The sequence below is a fragment of the Hyposmocoma kahamanoa genome, unplaced genomic scaffold, assembly GCF_003589595.1.
Source record: "Hyposmocoma kahamanoa isolate Upper Pololo Valley unplaced genomic scaffold, ASM358959v1 92, whole genome shotgun sequence".
Classification (NCBI taxonomy): Eukaryota; Metazoa; Arthropoda; class Insecta; order Lepidoptera; family Cosmopterigidae; genus Hyposmocoma; species Hyposmocoma kahamanoa.
In genome coordinates, this window is record NW_020654748.1 from 19,327,175 (window position 1) to 19,342,932 (window position 15,758).

The 15,758-nt window shown below is 35.7% G+C and overlaps 1 protein-coding gene and 1 long non-coding RNA gene across 2 annotated transcripts in view; one reads left to right on the top strand and one right to left on the bottom strand.

The window, feature by feature from the left end:
* Nucleotides 1-1,019: 1,019 nt before the first annotated feature.
* On the bottom strand, nucleotides 1,020-1,494 carry LOC113236806. Its single transcript, XR_003310978.1, has 2 exons — nucleotides 1,324-1,494; nucleotides 1,020-1,214 (listed from the first exon to the last, which is right to left on the bottom strand). It is a non-coding gene; the product is annotated as an uncharacterized LOC113236806 (long non-coding RNA).
* Nucleotides 1,495-3,945: 2,451 nt separating this feature from the next.
* Nucleotides 3,946-15,758, top strand: part of LOC113236932 (hairy/enhancer-of-split related with YRPW motif protein) — a 55,273-nt gene continuing 43,460 nt past the window's right edge. The window contains exon 1 of the mRNA XM_026473158.1: nucleotides 3,946-4,323. Coding sequence (XP_026328943.1) covers nucleotides 4,271-4,323 — 53 coding nt within the window. The 5' untranslated portion in view covers nucleotides 3,946-4,270. The remainder of the gene's footprint in view (nucleotides 4,324-15,758) is intronic.

Below are 15,758 nucleotides of genomic sequence, written 5' to 3' on the forward strand. Positions count from 1 at the left end.
GACTTTATGTTATTTTTAAAAGTTAGTAATTCTGCATTCATAGATTTAAAAAAAAATATTTGCTTCGTCTGGGAATAGAACCGACTTAAATGTCAAAAAAAGCACCCTACTTTTATGATACCAATCCAAAGAATAGCTAAAAAATAATAACTCTGCTTAAGTAACATAGTATTTTAAATGAAAGGAACAACGTGAAATTAATTATTTTAATCAAATTAAAAACATACATGAAACTGCCGTACCTAGTCAATTAAGTGGGTATTTTTTGTAAATTAATTAATTAAATGCTCAAAATGTGATCCCTCTTGTCTTACGCAAATCGCCAATCTTTTAATGAGTTCGCTGCCTGTTGATTTTCTTATCATTTTATGGTGAACACTCGATGTGATATGGATCAATTCTGTTTGCAACTCGCCCAGGTTCTCGCATCGCTTTTTGTATAGCATATCTTTTACGTATCCCCAAAAGAAGAAATCTAATGGTGTAAGGTCCGGGGATCTGGCCGGCCATCTAATAGGTCCATTTGTACCAATCCATATAGCAAAACTTTCACTTAGAAAATCTGCAGCTCTCCGACTATTATGAGCCGGAGCTCCGTCCTGTTGGAAAATTAAGTTTTCTTGCTCCGCCGCGGAAAGATTTCTTATCTCATCCATTAAAATTTGAAGTATTCCTAAATACTTTTCTGTGTTCAAGGTTCCTTGGTAAAAATGGACTAAGAAAACCCGGTTTTTTTAAAAGTCCGCACCAACAATTGAGTGAAAAACGCACTTGGTTATTCGTTTCAGTGACTCGTAGGGGATTTTCTTTAGACCAAATACGATTATTGTTGCGGTTATACATACCGTTATTGCTAAAGTTAGATTCATCTGTCCAAATAATATTATCCAAAAAATTTGGATCTTCGAGCAAGCGTGCCTGGATATCAAGACAGAAATTTTTTCTCCTTTCTGTATCGCCCGGAAGTAATTTTTGAACCAATCGTCCTTCAACATAACTCTTAAAACCGTGTTTTTTTAATACACGGTGTATTTTACTTTTCGAAATTCCAATTTCAAGTTCTCCTTCTCTCACTGATCTTTTCGGAAAAGCCGAAAAGTAAATTAAAATATCAAGTTCTTCGTCGTTGATCATGTGGTTTTCTTGCTGTGGTTCTCTTGGGCGTTTATCGAAACGTCCAAGAATTTTCAAATTGTTCACAAGCCTTTTCAAAACTTTACGAGACGGTATTTGTCTATCAGGATATTTTACGCTATACCACCGCAAACTTCTAGAGATATCTTTATCGTTCAAAAAATATGCTTCCATTAGATCAAAACTTACTTGATATGCCATGTTCGCAATAAATTAACACGATAACACTTGTGTAAGTAAATTAAGACTAAACAGATCAATATCCAAAATACAAACGCTCGCACACACTGTTCCATTTTCAAATTTGAGAACAACATTTAAAAATATTAGTTCTTTTTAAAATGTTTTAAAAAGTATTCATTCAAAGAAACGCTCTCATAAACTGTTCCATTTTCAAATTTAACAACAACATTATTTTTGTTTTAAATTTGCCTTCTGTCTAGCTTACAGAGGACGTATTGAAATACTAAGTTTTATCATTTTATCTACACGTGCACTTATAATGGAAAACTAGGTATGCAAGTATTTTATGAAGTGGGTACTTATTTACGAACAATCAATGCATCTTTGGAATGATAATATCGCTACTTTTCAAACGTCGTCGTCGGCAATAAATAACTTTCTTGAAATATGATTCAATCATTTCACGTTGTTCCTTTCATTTAAAATACTATGTTACTTAAGCAGAGTTATTATTTTTTAGCTATTCTTTCGATTGGTATCATAAAAGTAGGGTGATTTTTTTTTGACATTTAAGTCGGTTCGATTCCCAGACGAAGCAAATATTTTTTTTTAAATCTATGAATGCAGAATTACTAACTTTTAAAAATAACATAAAGTCTTCTTTCAGCAAAATACTCTATATACGATATTTAAGGTACTTCCCCTTCATGGCCCATAACTTTGGGACGCCCTGTATATTTAACAACTATGTGTATTGTATAACTATATATTATACCAAATACCTAGTCATTCTATACAATACGGGATTTCTTTCGGCAATGTACAAAATAGATAATATTTTTAAACTGTCATACAAATAGTAAATGACTATTTCTCAAAATATATGTACTTTTACAAAAAAAGGGGTGTGCCCCGAAATAGTAAACAAAAATACTATGTTGTTATTCAGTCATACAAAAATTTGAAGAAAAACACCTTAGTTTTTAATGCTACGAAGAACGAAAAGTGTAATCTTATTATTTCATTAATTATTTTAACTTTTTCAAAACAATGTTTTTACTCCTCATACAAAAATAAAATTGCCGCCTCCTTACGTCAAGTGTTTATCACTTCATAAAATACGAAATGTCACAATAATACGGTACATGTTTACGTATCACAAACTTTGATTGAATGTAATGTGTTAAAGTGGTTGGGTATGCGGTTTCAAAGTAAAAATTTAAGTAATATGCCAAAACCAAAATGAGTCATACCAATTTACTTTCCTTTGTTACGCTTAATTTCAACTTTCACTTAATTTCTGAGCTCATCCGTTAGATTTTTGCACGGGTGCCACTAGAATCATCCTTATTGGCTGTTGGTCTGGCGCACGGAAGAATTATGTGGTCTATGGTCTGGCGTCATCGGCCATATTTTTCATGACAATCAGCCCAAATGTGTTGGTCAAATTAAAGGTGTGTTTTCGTGACGTTACTAGTAAAGAACATTTTCACGATAAGGAGAGTCTTGATTTCTTTATCCCATTGTACGTATATATTACACTTGCAATATCAGGTTACAGTTACAACAAACCATTGGTTTAAAAACTCGTTTATGATCATATTTGTACTATTATTTCGGGAAACTACAAAAATTCTTCGCGTCCAAATTACCTCAATGACTCAAGACGAAAGTCTTTGACCACCAGTCTTTTGTGTGTGTTGCCCGTTATTACATATGGATCTAACACGTGGTCCCTCACTATGGACCTCATAAGAAGGCTCAAGGTCACTCAGCGGGGAATGGAGAGAGCGATGCTCAGTATTTCCCTACGTGGTAGAATCAGAAATGAGGAAATCCGTAGAACTATGGTAACTGACATAGCTCGAAGAATTGCTCAGCTGAAGTGGCAGTGGGCGGGGCACTTAGCTAGGAGAACCGATGGCGGTTGGGGCGGAAAGGTTCTTCAATGGCGGCCGCGCACCGGACGACTCTCAGTGGGTATGCCCCCCACCAGGTGGACCGACGATCTGGTAAAGGTGGCGGGAAGCCGATGGATGCGGGCAGCGTAGGACCGATAGTCGTAGAGATCGTTGAGGGAGGCCTATGCTCAGCAGTGGGCATCGTATGGCTGAATGATGATTTATAGTAATCATAATATTTGAAATAAGAATATATTTAAAAAAAATTGTTGTAATCAAGTTGTTTTGGTAAAATTGGTTTCAACTAATGCAAGATGCAAGCCATCAAGCTGTATAAATAGCGATTTTTTTCAGATGCCAATACGTAAAGAAAATTAAGTCTTCATTTACGTAATGTAAGTTGTTTATTGTTAGAAATTCAAATGTGTACATACTTTCCAATAAATAGCTAAAGACGAATCAATATCACGTAATTACATAGTAGGTGGAGTAACATTCCATTAACATGTCATATATATGTACATCAATAAACACAATTATCTATACGTACTGTGGACTCTGTGACTTAACGAAACGTTGAAGGAAACGCTCCGTTTCGGTGAAACAGTTGAGTATCGCAAGTAAGCGGGGCTTGGAGGCATGAAGTGGGGAATGCGACGAGGCAGTCACGTGCGAGCGAGCGTGGCTGCTTGGGGCACCCGTGCACATTTTGCCGCCCGTGCGCCCGTGCCATATTTTGACGCGCCCCGTCACCCGTCACATGACTCGCCGGCCGGCTATACCTTCTCTCGACTCGACTCAGAGCGGCCGCGAACCTCTCACGGCTACAACGTCTACGTCACGCATACCTACATGCAGTTAAACACGATAGCGTCATTAACTCTACGTGTTGTTTCGTCAAAAATGGATTGCGAAGACTTCACTTAAATAAGTGACCAGTGATAATACCAATGAGAACGGATTACGATGTGAAAATAATATTATTATCAATCTATTTTGAGTGTTAAGTGCTAATACGTGATCTCTTGTTTTTGTTGTGAGACTAAGTGAATATGGAGACACGAAATTATTGGGAGGAAAACGGGCATGCCGTCAAGTATGACAAGTAAGTTTTGAAAAATCTATTAACATTGTATTAACGGTACGGTATCCATTTTTGTTGTTGTTTTTGTTAGGTAATCACTATTTTTAAAGTCTATTTTGATGACGAGTGTGTTTCTAGTATTATTGTTTATTTAGAGAATCAGAATCTCAGTATAAAATTAAAGATAAATTTATTTCAATATAACTTTATCTAATACAATACAACGAAAACAAATGTAAATAAAGCTATGGCAGTATTAATATAAATAATTAGAAAGGAATCTACATTATTTATACAATCTTCAAAGTAAATCTTATGCATTTTAATATTAGAACCTAATGTGTAATTAATAGGGATCGGAAAAGGTAGAGTTTTTTTTTACCTAAACTTCGAGGAACATAGACCGAAAATGGAGACCGCCTTACGACAATATTTTTTAGGTTCTGGACCTGTTCGGGATTTGGAAAATCACTTAAGTACATTAAAAATTGTCGTAATTGCGGACAGGCATCGGATGTCGGATCAGTGATATTACTGATATTGGATTTTTTTTAGAGAGCTATCGTGAAAAAAATCCAATGTCCGCAATACCGCAGATCCGACCCAATGTGAGTCGCAAAGTTAAGACAAATATAGTGTACTTGCCTGACTGACGTAATGGGGCGTTAATTTTTAATGTTCTTAAGTGATTTCCCGAATCCCGAAAAGGTTCAGGACTTAAAAAATATTGTCGTAAGGCAGTCTCGATTTTCTGTCTATGTTCCTCGAAGTTTCGGTCGGGTAATCGAAAGGACGGAAGTTGATGACTTTAAGAACAGCTCTCTGCGCTCTTTCCAGGTTTATCAGTGTGGTCTTATGTGCACCGCGCCAGGATGTAATACAGTAAAGTAGCAATGATTGACAGAGGGCTAACTAAATACACTGATTTGAGAAGGGCGCTGTTAGCCGCATATCTAAAATCTTTAAAAACGTACCAATTTTCGAACTCTAGAAGTAAATGCTACAATGCGGTGTTTGAAATGAAGTTGTTGATTGATTATTTCACCTAAATATTTAATGTTGCTTGTGCTTCGACAAGCACAGAGGCATACATGAGTTCGAGGGCTTGTACAATGGTGAGCTGCTATTGCGAAAGCATTGTCAACAAATTGTAAGGAGATATAATATGAGAAATTCATATTGTATTTGGTTTTGTTAGTATTAAGTGTAAGGGCATTTGCTCAGAGCCGCTCGGTTACTGAGTTAAAACCAAATTGAGCGTGTGTAAGACATGATCTTACCACAGAGAGGAGAAGAGCGCATAGTTGGTTAATATAGACAAGGAATAGAATTGATCCTGTTATACTTTCTTGGGGAACACCATATTCAACCTTTAATTCATCACTCGTTATTTTGTTAATCATCACGCGCTGTTTTCTGTCAGAAAGATAGTCGTGTAAAAGTTTGAGCTGCATTCCTCTATTCCTATTCCTTTTAACTTGTTTAAAGGTATTGGTATGTTTACAGTGTCAAAGGCTTTTGCGAGGTCAAGGAATATAGCCAAACATTTATTCTTTGAGTCCAAATTTCTTACAGTGTAATCAGTTAGTTCATCAACTGCGTCGTTCGTCGATAGCCCTGGTCTGAACCCCAATTGACAAGATTCCAAATTATAATTGCGTTCAAATATTTTGCACCCTTATCAGCGTACACTCGAGCTGTAATTTTTACAGGGCCGTAATAAGAACTGTTAGGTGCCCCCCACTCATGTTGCTGTTAGATACCTATATCTGTGGATCTATAAAGTGACTCAAATACAACTTCATTAGAGTGAAAAAAGTGACTCTATATAATTTACTTTCCTCTGTTAAAGTATATTTGATCAATAATAAACATTTTATATGAATAAAAAAAGCAATAAATGATTCGAACTCTAATCAGTCACTTCGTTGCTCGGTGGGTATTAAAAAATATTTTCAGCTAGCAAACTACGTACCAAATCGTACCAACGTCACTCATTCAAGATTGAAATTTTAAAATAAGCGTATTACTTCCCTGATACATGTTCTATTACATTTTACAATTCTGCGACATTAATTATGTATATACTTTGGTCATACTGTATATAGCACCTAAAAATTTATACAATGTACAAAAATACAACAAAATTAACCTGGGAAACCGAAGGAAAGTTACTTTTCCTTCCTTCGCTTCGTAAGATTACTGTTTACTAATAACCAACGTAACTTTAGGAGAAAATCTTGAAAAATACTTGCTTTATGTATCTACCTGTACGAAATATTTTAAAGTATCAGAAGGATTGTTTTTGGCCACAAAAACAACTAGAGACAAAGCATTTTAAATTAATTATACTATTATCGTATATCGGAGGAGAATATAGTATATCATCTTCTTCATAATCCTTCGAAGTAATGATATAGATCATAGGTTCCCAAACTTTTTGGCTTACCGCCTACTTAGGCAAGATGAAAAAATTTCATCTTGCCTAAGTAAAAAAAAATGTAGTGTAGTTTATATAGATAATTCAGTTTTTTTCAAATGCGGTAGCACTGGGGGGCACTGACGAGTCCTAAGGGGGTAGGAACCACTTTGGGAAACTATGATATAGATGCTCATTTGGATGGTTTACCGATCTGTCAGCTCCTATTCTTCGATCTAATTAGGCTTCTCCTATTTATTTCTACTTTGCCAACTTTTGTCAACTTTTATATCTGAGATGCCATTACCATGAACTAATTTAATTATTGTGCAAAGGTGTATAAAGATGAAATGAAATTATATACAATTTTACACGAAACGTTACACGTGGCGCAAATAGATCTTCTTATCGAATGAAAACGTACCGCACGTGTACTCGGTTGTTGTACTTTTATTTGCATTGCAATAAAGCAGCGTGTCTATTTGTAACCTACATGCAGAAATGTCGAGAATAATCTATATGCTTGTAGTCACACAAGCATAAAGATCAATCTCGAACATTGAAAAATATTGCTTCTTCTACTTTCTAAGAACCTTAATTTTAGTCACGTTTATTAGAAACGTACATATGACCTGAAATCATCTTTAAAGATGACGTAAAAATGTAACATACTCATGCAAAGATATTTTAGATGGAAAGATATTTTATTTTAAAGCTTTAGTAAGTTGAATATCCTTGAAAGTGACTGAACCAGCGCGGTACGTAAAGAAAGTCGAAAATGTCGTCTAATTAAATACACAGTAAAAAAGTTGACTAAGACATAAACCAAGGAATTTACCATTTCATTATTCGACCCTAAAGCTACACGACACATTCATAACGTGTTCAGTTTAGTGGTGCATGTGCATAGTACGTGGAAATCTGTGTCATTTTGCCACCTGCACGCGCTGACGTCATTGCAACGTAGTTATTTATAAGCTGTATAGTCGCGAGTTCAATGTTATTTCAATAGTTCAAAGCTTGTCTTGTACACTGGTACAACGTATAACTGTATGTATTACGCATGTTATAACCTACATTTGGTCTGTTTACGTTTTGCACCTCATAAATACTTACATCAATTTAATTTATTACTTTCGTCATCTTAGACAAAGGCAAATGAAGCAATGTCCCAATTTTAAGTACAATACATACGTATTGATATCAAGTATAGCTAGTACAATCAGAAATTAATGTTCTTTAATCAATTTCTCAAGCGGCATTCCGTAACGTCTCTGTTAAATGAAATACATATATGTATATAGCCTTGGGACAAACAACACGTTTATTAACAAATTTATTAAATCTAACTCCAATAGACCGTTAAATGGTAGACTGACACACCGATATTAAATAATATCCAGTATTTGTATCGAATAGGCGGCGAAAGCGGGCGAGACAAAAATACCACTTCAGCACGAGACATGCGCGAGTCGCCATCGGTAGCGGGCGCAGGGGGTCCGAGCCATGTCTGAGCTCACTCGCGCGAGGGGTTCTATGCCACACGCCGCGGAAAACGTGACCCGAACCCACACAGCTAAACCTCAGCACGTAAACATCCACACAAACGCAAAGTGCTCACGTTTTTATCGGCTGATGTGGACTATACTCTATTACTAATTGCTATCAAAACGTTACATTATTTAGTCCATATTTCTGATAAATAACATGTATAATTCGAGATAAGGTATAAATTGCTAGGTATATTATTAGCACCTATTAATAAACTTCTTTGAGGTATAATATACATATTATTTACTTAACCGCCTAAGTGGTCGAACGGTTACCATGCCTGTCACGCAAAGGTCCCAGGTTCGAATCCCGGGCCGGGAGAAATATTTATATGGCCTACATTTATTTCTCTCGTGAGTTTGGTTGTAATTTGTGGTTATCTATGTGTGTGTTCATGGCAACCGCGACACAGGGTTTCCCTAGTGCGGGGCTATGTTGAGTGTGTGCGTTGTTATTATTATTATTATTATATAACTATGTACTCGAGAATATTGTACATAATTCTGTAGGTATCGTTGTATTAATTTCTAGTTTTCTTGTTAGGAAAAAAAGCTTTGTTATATCTATGACACTTTACGCACGTCGTGGATATGTGGCAAGCTGCCAGAAAATGTTAATTTTAATTTATTTTTAATTAATTATTTTAATTTTTTAATTACATTAATTCAATAGTTTTATTCATTAGGTAACATACTCTCGATATCAATTTAACTTCAAATCAGGTTTGATATATTATAAATAGACTGGGCAGACTTAACTATTACGACCTGTATATGTATAATAATAATGAGAGCGTTTTTAACTCATCCATAGCCCTGCACTAGGGAAACTCTGTATCGCAGTTGCCATGGACACACACATAGACAACCTCAAGTTACACCCAAACTCACGAGATAAATAGATGTAGGCCTTACAAATATTTCGCCCGGTCCAGTTCATTAATCAGTATCTAATGACTATTTAAAAAATTATGACTTTTGGAATTTTCCTATATTGGAATTTTCCGATTGACTGTCAGACAAACGCTTGGGTAAAATTTAAGTGTATCTAGACAGAAAAAAGTGAACATGATTGTCATTCTTTGTCTTCAATTTGAGACATTTATTATTTACCAATTTTAACCGTAACATAGTACTCTCCGCTTTACATTTTACTTTTATCAGTAGTTTTGTACTTCCTTAACAAATTTTTGGTTACCTAAAATTGGAATAAAGACTATCGTGAAATATAAATAAATCTTTTCATTTTGGTACCCAATCGATCCAACATTAAATTGGTGTAAATATTGGTGGCGTTGAAATTATATGACGTCGAGCTAACGCAGTTGAGGAAAAGAGTGAATTTGTTAGATAATCAACTATGAATGTGAATGATAGAGACAGCAAGGCAAGCAACGTGCGTGTAGGAAAACGTGCCGTCGTTGATTTGCTTTCCATGCCCCGTGACATTTAGTATTCACCGACCTAGAGATATAAATTGAAGTATAGCGTATTTAGTAATTTTATTATGCAATTTAACTGTTCTGTACGACATTTGAAATTCGTAGAACTATATTTAGTTACTCTTGAACCGGAGATTATACCTAAAATACTTTTTATCAAAAACAGATACTTTTTTATTATTTTGTTTACATTTCTTATCGCTGTAACATTTCCATTGTTAATTTACGCTGATGTATAGCAATTGAAAAACTTTGTAGATAAAATGTGAAATTATTATTCATGCCTGGCTTCGTTCCTGATCTATTTTCGGTTGACTGTAAATTTTCCACTGGGTAATTTCCAGTAGTATCAGCAAAAATTTAAGTATTCATGTCGAATTTAAATAAAAACGGCACGTCTGTGACGTAATGTTTTAGTACCTTCATATTTAAATATTTTTTTTATAAATGTACACTTTTAGGACTGACACCTATCGGTTATAATTTTAACAACAAATAATATAGTATATGTTATAGGCTACTGTTTTGATGTCCACTGTTTATGACCTGTGTGTGTACCCAGGGTGCAGTTACGCCCATTAAGGGGCACTATTGGGGTAAGTGTATGCAGATAAGTCTCATCCGCCTCTTGGCAGAATATATACTCTCTGTTTTTTCTGTGCTCAAGATCTGACATTGTGCCCTGTTAAGGCACTAGTCAGCATTCTGATGCCATCCCTGCCCAGTGTTAGAGCTTCTCTGCAGTGTTCTTTTTACGCTACCTACTTAAACTTAATTATAAATGCAATCTAATGCTCGTGAGTGGCAGCTGCCATGGACAAGTATGTCGCTTACCACACTTGTTCGTCCCGTCGCTTGATATTGTAAAAAAACCTAAATATTCATTTGACGGATCCTTACACTAAGTGGGAAACGAGCTCATGCATGATCTTTAAACAGCTTAGCAGATCATCATGCATGCTAAGAGCCATCCCGATTAAGTTAGCCTTCAAATAAATAAAACCGCGTTGAGATCATTCCATCCGTATTACGATGCCACAGACAGACACACATCATTTTCAGATAATATGTATACAAAAAATTACCCGTTTAAACGACTTTAATATGACAATCATAAGTTTAGTATAAAAATAGCTCAGACATTCCTATTATAAGGCTTCTTTCTACCTTTAATACATTAGCACTAATAAAACTTATATAAGAATTATTTGCATATAATGAAAATATGGCACATTTATAAGATTTAAGGACATAATGATTCGTGCCTAAACTCATTCCTATAAACGATAATATGGCTTTAGTACGTACATTTTTTTGGCTGTAAAGCGTTTTGACCATTTTTTGCTCGTTGGGAAAGACATACAGACAAAGGCCTCATTCACGCTTATACTCCCCTCTTTTGGGTCGGAGTTTATAAAGTTACAAAGTAAATCGTAATCATACAAGAAAAGAAGAAGTATTTAGAGAGTTTCAACTCTATGCCGCTTTTTATAAAACGGCCCAAAGTACAGTGTCAAGCTTGATGGGTTCTTACTGTACAGAAGCAACGACAGGAACTCCTGGTCACTGCTCAGAATCTCACAGTGGTAACCGATAGGTTGCCGAGGTCGTATAATATAGTATGATGGAAATAAACTTCGACACGTGACTGTGGTGACCTTTTCGTCTATTTTATAATATTAGTAATTAAAAAAGTTTTTTCCGTTTTATTATTCTAACATTTTATTTTTAGCTAGCACGTTTTTCTATTTTTGGCACCCAGCTGCGTATGTTTTGCATTAGTAAGTTGGTATTAAAGAGGACTTTATATATATTTAGTCGTCAATAGAAGTGTGAATGTTCAATAAATTTGTATGTTTTTGAAACTCTAAATAGAGTGGTAACTATATGAGACTAATTTAAATCTTTTTCGGATATTACAGAAAAATAGGAAAGATAGACATTATTATAGACATTTATCTTAAGAAAAATTATGTTATTTTTAACAGATTTCAAAAAAAGGAGGAGGTTCTCAATTTGAACTGTTATTACTCCGAAATTTGTGGACATATTTCGATGATTCTTTTTTGTTGGATAGGGGGTACCTCAGTAATGGTCGCATTCAAATTCGAAGGCAATATACCACTAACAGTTATCTATTTTTTTACTTATGTTTTACACAGTTATGGCTGTTATTAATTTTGGCGCCCGCCGACGCGTAGTCAATGCATTTCCATTCAAATATGAATATTTATATCTAATTTGTTTACACGTTTTAATGTATTTATTGACTTTGTATTGTCAGCAGAGAAAACGCGCTGGGTTTATTTTTAATCATTCAATAACAACCTTGGAATGATGGACGGTCATCGGCCATTAGCCAATTTTAGCTGTAATATACAATGTTGTATATCTATTAGTTACATTAATTTGTTTTTTAAATATATGAACTTCGAAACGGTCATTTTAATTGTTATAATATTGTATTTGTCGACGACGACAAGGAGGTCGGGACTGGATGAGTCGGGCACAATATCGCCAAGAGTGGAAGAGGAGGCAAGACGTCTACATCCAAGATTGGATAACAAAACAGCCGCTATAATGAGGAACATTGTATTTACCTAAGTAGGTACCAAAATATAACAACGACACATTGACTTACAATTATATGGACGTCGAGTCCGCGCTAAAAAATGTCCGAACTTATAGGGCGTTAAAATCGTATACAGAGCGTCATTCACGCTTTAGTCTTCGTTTGTTCGACTGACAGCGAAGCAAGCAAAATTAGACAGTACTGCGATGACATTACAATTTAAATTCAACGTTTTAGCTTTTTCATATTCCTTTACATGTCAATACGTTTAAATAGGTTGACTTGGGACATTTTTTTCGTGGTTTTTGTATTAGACCCGTCGTCCATTTATTTGTAAGTCAATGCAACGACATTTAACTGCCTCCGTGGCCGAACGGTTACCATACCGGACTGCCACGCAGAGGTCCCCGGGTTCGATTCCCGGGCCGGGAGAAATATTTGTATGGCCTACATTTATTTCTCTCGTGAGTTTGGGTGTAATTTGTGGTTGTCTATGTGTGTGTCCATGGCACCCGCGACACAGGGTGTCCCTAGTGCGGGGCTATGTTGAGTGTGTGCGTTGAGTGTGTGCGTTATTTAAATGTAGAAAACGACTTGAAAATGTTTTCTGTGCACTTTTTCGAAATTTTGCAGACTCACTACGTAAATGTTACTACTGAATGGGTTAATTATATAGTGTTTAGTGTATAGTACTAATAGGCTGTAAAATTTTATTACACGCTTTGCGCACGTCATTGCGACGACGTAATAATAATATATGTAGCTAAGTAATCGGGCGTGAACATTTATTTTTTGTTGGGTTATCATTATTAAGGTGGCTTCACTCGAGGCCTATGCCACCCTTCATCGCAACTTGGAACCAAGGCCAACAGGAATAATAATATAAATAAATAAATATTAGACCACACCATATACGTTGCTCAATCCCAAAGTAACTAAAGCACTTGTGGTATGGAAATCGGAAACAATGATTCATCGAGTATATAACTAGAAATAGAGACGAAATAAGGGTCCTCCGTCCCTGGCAACTCATCAGACAAATGAGCCTTAGTTATATCACTTTTAAATATCAACTCTAGTTTGCGCTGAAATCACAAATTGGAAAGCTGAAATAGTACAGCGCCAACAACTGACCTGTGTGTAAGTCTCCGTATATTAATACCGAAAATATTCTGTATTTATTGTAATAAAGATAATATCTCTGACAATGGGGGGCTATTCCATTCGGTAGCGTGGGTAAAGACAGTAAAACATCTAATTACAAAACAAACGGAATCCCATTTCATCGGTAATTAAATATAAAATATGTAATTTTTCAATTTTCGTCCATTATAGCAAAGCTCAACTTAAACTGGTCGATTTGAAGTGAAACAATTGACGACACCCGTCAATTATTTCGGATTCGGGCTGGCCAATCGAAGCGCAGTTGTCACAGTAATAATTTGGCAGAATAGAAACAAATCAAATGACATTTCGTCTCGATTTCTGGTTATATACTCGATACAACGACTGTACCATAAGTGCTCAGACACTAGGCAATATAGAAAAGTTTTCTACCACAGAGTGTTCTACGTTGAACCGGCCAGTAATCGGACCACGGAGGTCATCAAAACAGTGTTTCTTTTTGATATAATACCAAATAACGGGACGAACAAGTCGTGCGCCTGCTGGTAAGCTACACACCTGTCTATAACAGCATCAGTGCCACTCAGACCATTATCAAATATCTGAGGGGCACTGCCACTGCGCCCGTCACCCTGAGACATACGTTGAAAAGTCCCATGTGCCTATAATTACCTTTTACCTTTCAAAATCGGAACACAGTAATGCGTCAAATTAGATTACCTCCTATTTTTGGCGACAAAAAGAGGCTAGGCAGTACTTTCCTGGACGAACTCTTTCACAAAAAGCTCTACTGCTACTAAAATGTAAATCTGTTTTAATTAAATTTTTATTGAATTGATATTCAATTTTTTTTTTGTGAAATTACTCCACTAGTTTGTTATAATTATTAATACAAAGATCGAACATTCACACACGGATCGAAGGAATTTTTTCTGAGTGTTCGATCTTTGTATTAATAATTATAACAAATCTGTTTTACTTTAGATCAAATGGTTTAGGTATTTACTATTAAATACAGGTCTTACAAAAAATACACGATACACCAAAGGATATAGTCTAAAGAATGTGCTAATTCGTTACGCGATAGGATGTACTTTATCCAATCATATAAAATCCCGAAAACAGGCCAAAATAAAAGTCAACGAATTATTTAGAAATACTTATATGACTATGTACATAATTTTTATATGGAGATATTTCTCTTTAAGAGCTAAATTTTGGTTTTCAACTGAAACCCTGTAGTTATTAAATTCATATTTATCCCAAAACTTGAAAATTGCAGTGTAACGACACGCCGCGCCGCACGCTGGCCTCCAGGCTCACGTCCAAATACTTCGCCTTAACTAGTGACGTCTGTGTTAGATGCGGCCGGCCTTGGAAAGCCCTATTAAGTGGCATAGAAACCTAGTCAGCCGACATTCCAGATAGGCTACACGTGCCGAGATGACGTTCTTATGAACACGCGTTAGAGTACAAGATGCGTGCACAATTGTAAATCGTTACAAACAACAATACTTGGGTATAACAAGCTCGGCCTTGAGCCTGTTTCTAATTGCACATTATTTGCATTTATATACAAGAGTGACACATTCAAACGTTCATTGTAATTGCTGAAAGTTCTATATGAATAATATAATATTAAGTATATGTGCCAGACCACAGTGTCAGACAACCACACCAATTGCCTGGTCTCAAACTAAGGAATTCCCTGTGCTATGACTACCAGAGCAACGGAATTCTGGGAGCACTTCCCACAACACTCAGACCTGCAGCCTGATTTTGATTGCCTCTCCCGATCGGAAACTGCGTCTTTTCCGAGTCGAGGCGTATAATATTGCGGATAGACTGCCCGGTCGGATCGTTTCCGATTTCAATTAAAACCAGGGTGCAGAACCGATTTTAACCAATAACGATTTTTACCCAGAACTTCATTTTCCAAATTGGTCCCACCGGGAATAGAACCCAGGACATCCGCATCCAGCAACCAAAATGTAAACCATTAGGCCATCGAGATCTTCAAAATGAATGAATGATATCTATTTGTTTAAAATGTAGTAAGACCACGACAGTCCTTGTAATGAATGTTTCTCTACAAGTTGGAACTATAATTCTAAAGCAATTCCAATTAAGGAGTTTACTAATTGTATACAAATATATTGAACTCCCGAACACATAATAAGATCCACTTTGTATTTCTATTCTTAAATTACTCGAATAAATGTTATTATCATAGGAGTAAAAGTTTTATCTGGTTTTACAAATTCAAATTTTCAACAAGAACTTATGGAAAAGACGTGTAATATTCCAGTTTCAAAATTGCCTATTAGTTTTTAATCAAACACTGTTTA